Genomic DNA, 8,443 nt, shown 5'->3' with positions numbered 1-8,443 from the left:
TGTCTTGTGAAATCCTGTCGTCTTTTGTAGGATACGTCAAAATTGTGTGTCGAACTTCATGGTAGACATTTGTTGTTTGGTGATGCGTAGCAACACTTGAATCGAAACTGTCATAAGACACAACACTAAGCTCTCTGCTTTTAACATCAATTAGGAGCGTAACATACCAATACCAAGTTATAGTAAAAATATTCAAATGTTTTTCCCTGCTTGGATACATCCATAAGTTTATCTGTTGCCAGGAATATATGTAGAGCTTTAAATCCATTTTGATATTCATAGAAGGGGTGTTTACTTATCCAGACCTCTTAAAATGAATATGCTATATAAAAGAAACAAATCTGTACACAGTGGAGTTACAATATTGATAATGCATTTGGCTTTTTTGTTTTAACAGACAACAATGAGATTTAGTCAATATGCCATGCAGCAAGAGTAATGAGGTTGCAGCCCATGGGCGATATACTAGCTACAGCAGAGAATACATAAAAAAATCAAATAAATAAAAGTAAAATCTCAAAGTGATCGTCTCAAGTCGACCCACGCTCTGTATGCTCAATAATGGATCATTGAGCTGCTCAGCACTCAAATACTAAAATGACCCTCAATATTAAAAAATAAAATAAAATTTAAGCTCCCATACAACCACTCATCATAATTGAATTGTAGTACAACACTTCCACCTGCTGGATATTATTGACTCTACAATTTGAAATTGTACTGTTGTCACTGTCTCATACACGATTTATACTTTCCTGCAATAAATGAAATAATTCCCTTTATAAATGCATTACACTATTTATTTATTCAAGAGCGCTATGACATTAGTTTGTATGGACACACGCAGCCTAACATTTAACAAATTAATTTTCCGGCCAATTAAGTCTGCCTTAATGACTTAAATGCATGTCTCTGCTCAATTCCCTTTGGAGAGGAAAGCACATCACTTGTCACTGCTGGAAAGCAATCACGGTGAGAAGAATATAAACGAGCACCTGCCAGATGTTACATTCTTGCCCGTGTAGAACATTGAACTAAAAGTAAAGTTTCTGCTATTTTTTTAAGAAGGTGGTCAGCACTAATCATACTGGTGCATATAAATCAATGTTTGAATATTGTGGAAAACAATTCATTTTAACAGATCAATTTAAACAATGAGACTTTCTGGATTTTACAGATTTATCTTTTATGATGTTAATTGTTAGACCTTACAAAAACTAAAAAGAAACATGGAAAGAAAGTATATTACGTTAGAAAAATGAGAAAAACAATCGAAAAAGCTTATTATTTCTGCGTCCCCTGTGGAAATGAATTATTATTATTATTATTATTATTATTATTATTATTATTATTATTTTTTTTTTTTTTTTTTTTTTATTATTATTATTATTATTATGCTCCCTTTCAAGCAACACGGGACCACCTACTGTATCCAGGTGGGACACACCCTACGCTATGCAGCTGAAATGGGAACATCATTCTGTTTATGTATCATATAATTATAGAAAATAAAAACAATCAGTTTCCGGCATGGTTGTGCAGCAACCAATCATAATGCAACAGCCAGTCATTGACTGCCTCGAACGGAATGAGTTTTGTAGGCTTTCAAATTAAAAGCAATGTTTTTCTCTGTGATTGGAATAGATGGGAAAAAAATTTGGGGGGGGAGGTAAACAGAACTTGTATAGTTTATGTAGAATGCTTTTTACACTGGTGACAGTTGGCTTGAATGCATAGCATGTAGCATGATGTTCATTATAAGATTTTTATTTTGAAAATGAATATCCAACCTGTACGTCTAGCTAGCGTTATCGACATGTGTAAATGGTTGTCAGTGTCGACATAGTTGTCATTATAGGAATCCACTGCACTGTTTTAACCGTTCCAATCAATTAATGTCATATTCGCCAACTCGACAATTGAATGCTTTAGAAAATCACGACCTTGAGCGTGTAGCATTTGTTTGCAGCGACTCCTGAGCAACTTAGCCTAGCCTGCTGCATTGATCAGCAGTTGAACTTTAATGTTTTGTTTGTTAAATTTAACTTAATTCTCTTCTACCATCATGGAGTTATTTGAAACCAGTCTTGGATGTCTTGGATGTTTTGCTGTAGGTGGGCTTGTGTTTGCTGCCTACAAACTTGGCTTGCTGTACCAGTTGTTCCACAAGGTGAGCGTTCATGAACCTATAAAATGAATTTTGAGTTGATCACGGTATATTCTACACAAAGACAGAGTGTTGAGCGCCATGTTAGTGGAGCAAATTATCTAACATTATGTCTTCATCCAAACTATCATTCCCTTTGAAGCATGAGACATGAAATATATAGCACAGGCACACGTAACCTTACACTTTGTATGCTTCTTAACACAAAGGTAAACATCACACCCTGGCATGTTGCACAAAGCACACCATGAGCATCAACAATGTGGGTGTTTTGTGAAAAAAAATCCTATTTGACAGGTGACTATTTAGGACCTTACTTGTTAATATTATGTCTTTACATCAGTTTACCCAGATTTTCAAAACTCATCCTTTTTGATATCCCACAGACTGAGATAAAAAGCCCTCGACATGGCGGCGAAAGTGTGGCAGATGTTCTGCGCTCCCATGGAATCAAGTTTGTCTTCACTCTGGTTGGTGGACATATCTCACCCATCCTGGTGGCCTGTGAGAAAGTGGGCATCCGGATTGTGGACACCAGGCACGAGGCCACGGCTGTTTTTGCAGCTGATGCCGTGGCGCGGCTTTCAGGTGCATTCATCTCAAAATATATGGCTATTACAAAGAATATTTGGCAATGTGGTTGGTTGGCAATGAGATGATGTGCACCCTCTTGTGTTTGGTAGGCTGTGTTCAAAATTAACCACTCAGATTAAAAGTCATGTTCTGCCTCCCATTAACGCCAAATAAAGTTTGTGCCAGTTGAATAAAAGCACTCCAATTCATGAATCAGAAAAAAAATAGATCACAAAACATCTTGTCTTTATTTGGACAACCCCAATCCTATCCTTGTGCGTGCACAAAATAAATACATTAACTCATTAAATATGCAAACCACAATCATGTTTGCAATCCTCTTAAGAAAGGTCTGTCATTATTTTAGAGAGCCACTAGGACTGCCATAACATTAGGTACAACTGCACAATCGAATGGGAGCCAAAATAATGGCAATCTAATTCAGGAGGTAGTTTGACAATTTATTTGTCCAGATTTTAAAACTAGTATGTCTTTCACTGGAATTAATGAATGTTTGAAAAACAAGTTCTAGATGATATGGTGACAGAGCGGTTAGCAAAATGAATGATCAGTTTGTACACCCCTAAATTTGAACCGTGCAAACATATTTTTTACCCCGCCCTCTAAAACAACCTAATCATTTGGAATCAGAATCAAAACAAGGTACAAAATCAGAATCCTTAAGGCAATGTCCAACCCTATACACCGGTGATCGGATTTGAATATACATACCCTCAAGTTAAAGATGAAAATATGCAGTTAAAGCACATCTTGTATCTAATGATGTGTCCTTTTCCTGACTGTCTTTCTATTAGGTACCATTGGTGTAGCTGCAGTGACTGCTGGCCCAGGTCTTACCAACACGGTGACAGCAGTGAAGAATGCTCAAATGGCAGAGTCACCCTTGTTGCTCATGGGAGGGGCTGCTGGTACAGTTTTGCAGGTACAATAAATTACTATGGTGTTACAAAATGAGTGTTCCTACTTGCTCTGAAATTCCATAACCAATGTTTGTCTGCTTTTTGTTGTTGTGGCTCCAGGGCCGAGGGGCGCTGCAAGACATCGACCAAATGTCACTGTTCAAGCCTCTGTGCAAGTTTTGTGCCTCCATCAGAACAGTCCGAGAAATTGTGCCAGTTGTCAGAAAAGCACTGGCTGTTGCCCAGTCTGGAACACCTGGGCCTGTTTTCATAGAATTCCCCATCGACACTTTGTACCCGTTCCATCTGGTGTCCAGAGAGTTTGCTGTTAAAAACCCTCCCAAAGGCCTGATGGGCAAAATTGTCTCCTGGTATGTATTTTTCATCATGTTATAAAAACTATATTATATATTATATAATTATATTAAATTATTATAATTCTGATATTATTCATTTCAGTGCCATTAGTGGGTTGTCCATCCAAGCGTACACGCCCCCAAAAATGTATATAGTTTTAAAAAATATTGTACAAAAAAAAAGAAAATCTGCAAATAGGTGGTACCTACCGAGTATGCGGGTCTCCACTGTACTTATTTATAAATCAAATGAATTCTATGTTCTGTCTGTGAAGTATTAAACTTTATTAAACCTATTTATTTTAACTAGGTACCTTAACAACCACCTCATGAACATCTTTGCCGGTGCCTGGGAGAGAAGAGATCTTTCACCTTTACCAGTTGACATTCCACAAGCCACAGATGATCAGGTACACCAACAATTGACAGTGTGTGTATGTGTGTGTTTAACCTACTGATGTCATGGAATGCAATATATGTGTGTGTTTGTGTGTGCGTGCGCGCAAGGGGAAAGGTGGTGTAGAAAATGGATGGTTGGATATCTATAGATATATAAAATTTATATTATGCACATAGGTACAAAAGTGTATTGAACTGGTGAGCCGAGCCAAGAAACCTGTTATCCTCCTTGGAAGCCAAGCCACGCTACCACCAACGCCAGTTGATGAGCTCAGGTGAAGCCAACGTATTATTTTAAGTACTCAGTGTACGCCATGAAAGTAAATTAGACGTATCATCTATTGTAATAAATTTGATGGTATTACAGGAGCGCTTTGGAGGCCCTTGGCATTCCTTGCTTCCTTGGGGGCATGTCCCGAGGCATGTTGGGGAAAGATAGCCCGATCCATATCCGACAAAACAGACGAGATGCTCTGAAGGAGGCCGATGTTGTTCTTCTCGCAGGTCAGACATTGAATGTAGTATTTACTGTAGAAATAATATTTATTCCTCTTTTTTTTTTATTATTTTTTGCTGTTTCACAAATTCAAGTATTTCTATTGGTGGGATGAGAAAATGACACTTGAACAAAAAACATATGATGAGTCCTATTTATTTGGACCTTGATCTTTGCTATAGAGCCTGACAACAAGGTTCGATTAGTCAAGACATGATTACACTTGGCTTGTTATCTTGAAAACGTGCGATGTATATAGCTATGTTGTGTATTCGGCAATGGAAAGGACAGAAGATATGAAAGGAGGTGAAGTGTGAAGAAAAAAAAAGGTTAATTGCTTGATTTGTTTTGCAGGAACAGTATGCGACTTCCGTCTGGGCTATGGCAAAGTTCTGAATAGACGCAGTAAGATCATTGCTGTCAACAGAGACAGAGTGCAGCTGCTCAAAAACTCTGATATGTTCTGGAGACCAACTGTAGCAATTCAAGGTGTGTTCATACCGTCATTTTTGTCACGAGCATTTTGTTTCACAACTATGTTGGGATTTTTTTTTTTTTTTTTTACCGCCCATACAAATGTAAAAGGAAGATATGTGTAATAGAAAGGAAGGGCAATTCCTGCGCATGAGTTGACTTTTAAAGGGGAACTCAGTTGCTGCCGACTGATATGAACATATAATTGTGCTGCAAACATCTCAGCTCACCTGTTTTTCTAGGTTTGGTCATGTGAGTCAGAGAGTACGTTGGCCCCAGTTTTAGTTTAGCCTCCTGACATGACGGAAAATGGCCTAATTCTTATTCCATAAATGCAGCATTAACCACAAGACAGTGTTTAGGAGTGAGGGTAAATAGAACATATTGCAATGACTTTTTTGCTTTGGCCTCAGGGGTTCTACTGTATATTGCTTTAATTCATTTTATTACTGGTACAGGGTCTCAATTGTGATCTAATAGAACTGAAAACTACATTTCAACAGTTAATTTCTAAAATGGTGTGTCTATTATAGGTGATGCTGGTTCGTTTTTAGTACGGCTTCACAAAGGCCTCAAGGGCCACCGCTGTCCGGAAGAATGGCCTCAGAGCCTCAAAGCAGGAGATGTGACCAAAGAAAACATTAATAAGTAAGGAGGCCTTGCAAAATGCCTTGCAGCCACTCTACAGCTTTATAGTGTGTTCATAATAATATAAGCAAGCATACTCATTGTCTTTTTCATTTTAAGGGCTAAAGCCAATGAGAAGACTGAGCATCACCTGAACCCCTTAAAAGTTCTTCACATGTTGGATGAGGAGATGTCAGAAGACAGTATCATTGTCGCGGATGGCGGTGATTTCGTAGGAAGCGCTGCTTACATCTTGAGGCCACGGGGACCACTGCGCTGGCTCGACCCAGGTCCGTTCCTTCTCTCTTGACTTTACATGACATAAAAAAAACTCAGTAGGGATTGCCGTTGACATGAAATGTAAATTTTGATAATACTGATTCTCCACAGGGGCCTTTGGGACGCTGGGAGTAGGAGGAGGGTTTGCGCTAGGTGCAAAACTGTGCCGGCCTGAATCAGAGGTAATGTGCTGACTCAAGCTTTTATGAAAGGGATCCATCTGCTTGTGATGCTTCATGAATGAAATATGACCCCCTGTGTGTTTTAGGTCTGGATTGTCTACGGCGATGGTTCCCTAGGATACAGTGTCGCTGAGTTTGACACGTTTACTCGTCATAAGGTACATTCATTACAATCGTATGTCGACGATAGCTGTTGTAAGAAATCTAGGAAACTGGAATATAGCAGAAACTTTGCAGTCAGTTGTCATATTTCCGAAAAAAAAACTCACAACTGGCGTTAGCAAAACCTTGATTACCAAAAATGTAAATGTTTGTGCAATAAAAGCACCCCCTCCATCTGCAGAAAATATATTTGCTCTTCGTTTATCAGACACCGGTTATTGCTGTTGTGGGAAATGACGCATGTTGGAGTCAGATTTCCAGAGAACAGGTTCCCATATTAGGCAGCAACGTGGCATGTGGGCTGGCATTTACAGGTACATTCTTGGGAGTACAATAAGAGTTTCTATTTTGCACGTCATTGTGGATTACACTGACATTCACCTCCCTGTTTACAGATTATCACACCGTGGCCGATGGCTATGGCGGTAAAGGCTACCTTATAAGGCGCAAGGATGAGGAGAAGCTCAGGGACGTCATCAGGGAGGCTCGAAAGGAGAGCCAGATGGGCAAAGCAATACTTCTCAATTTCCTGATAGGCAAAACCAACTTTAGAGAGGGCTCTATCTCTGTATGATGTTAATATGCTCTGAGCATATTCAACCGGTACCAATGGATTATTTTACTATTATTATAAACGGTGTGGAATCAAATGAATCAAAACGCCTTAATAATACAGTTTAACATGTTCTGCTTCTAGGGTTACTTGAGTGCCCAAACCATAATTGTTGCATTTCAATAAAAGACACTCGCAAAATAATGCTGGCGTCAGGCTGGAATTTCCTTGGTCACAATCTGGTAATTTCCCCCTCCCCCGGGTTTTTTTTTTTTTTTTTTTTAAACTGGTATAGACTATTGGTCAGCAGTCCACGTGTATGAGTATTCCGCCTGACGTCAGTGATAAATTTTGCTAAAGGGATTACTTTGACGTTGTCCTTAATGTATAAAAAACATTTGTTAATCACACAGAATGAAAATAATTTCATGTATTAGTAATTAGATGCAACCCAAATGCCTTTAATCCTGTTATGAATGAAACATTGATACTTTATCATTTGAAAGTGTGGAGTATTCTCGAGAGACTGAATAATTTGGGGGAGAAAAAAAGAATGCTTTCAAGTATATGCCTTTTGTAAGTTCAAATATAATAGTATTAATAGAGTATATTGTAGAATAAATTATTTAATATATCATAGTAATAATATGCACAAATGATGTCATTTTCAGCCGGGGTAGGGAACCTTTGTCATCTCAGGGTGCATTTCTGTTTGTCCTCCATACTAAATATTTGAAAAAATACAATGTTGATTGTGAGCATTTGAGGATCAAGTGTTTTAGGAGTTTTTAGAGCACTTTTTCTGAGGTTTTAGTTGACTGTCTAGAATTGTACAGCAGGCCAGATCAAATATTCATGCCCACTCCTGCTTTACAATCATACAGTATGTATTGCACTATAAATGTAAATGATTTGCTCACAAGGCAAATGTATGTTGTTCATTGCTGTGAGAAGAGATTTTTTCAGCGTTCTATAGAAAGTATGCTCAAGTTAATTATCTGTTAAACTGGTGATGAATAAAGACAAGCTGGACTCTTCTTTTTTTTTATAATCCAAAAAATATTGGCATCATTTTGCAGAACCATCCATCCATTCTCTTGTACTTATCTAGTGTCGGATTGCACGAGCAGCATCATAAAGTGCACCTCTGGAGTTCCCACATTGATGGGTAAAGGGAGCAATATATTGAATTCTTTTGTCTAAGTTTATATTTGCCAAAATAATCCCCCTGGTTTATCTTAATACACGGCGCCAT

General features: G+C 38.2%; 1 protein-coding gene across 1 annotated transcript; it reads left to right on the top strand.

Moving 5' to 3' along the window:
- The first annotated feature begins 1,687 nt into the window (after positions 1–1,687).
- Positions 1,688–8,225, top strand: hacl2 (2-hydroxyacyl-CoA lyase 2). The gene is made up of 14 exons (XM_088381755.1): positions 1,688–2,170; positions 2,554–2,755; positions 3,556–3,683; positions 3,781–4,031; positions 4,327–4,426; positions 4,593–4,690; positions 4,783–4,919; positions 5,266–5,400; positions 5,919–6,033; positions 6,133–6,302; positions 6,403–6,473; positions 6,560–6,631; positions 6,844–6,949; positions 7,031–8,225. Exons 1-14 carry the CDS (start codon positions 2,066–2,068, stop codon positions 7,207–7,209), a joined length of 1,869 nt encoding a protein of 622 aa, XP_088237881.1. The 5' UTR covers positions 1,688–2,065; the 3' UTR covers positions 7,210–8,225.
- Positions 8,226–8,443: the final 218 nt, after the last annotated feature.

The sequence above is a fragment of the Syngnathus floridae genome, chromosome 7 (assembly GCF_059516105.1).
Source record: "Syngnathus floridae isolate MCC-2025c chromosome 7, RoL_Sflo_1.0, whole genome shotgun sequence".
NCBI lineage: Eukaryota > Metazoa > Chordata > Actinopteri > Syngnathiformes > Syngnathidae > Syngnathus > Syngnathus floridae.
The sequence above is the reverse complement of the archived record's forward strand: the minus strand, read 5'-3'. Positions and strand labels throughout refer to the sequence as shown.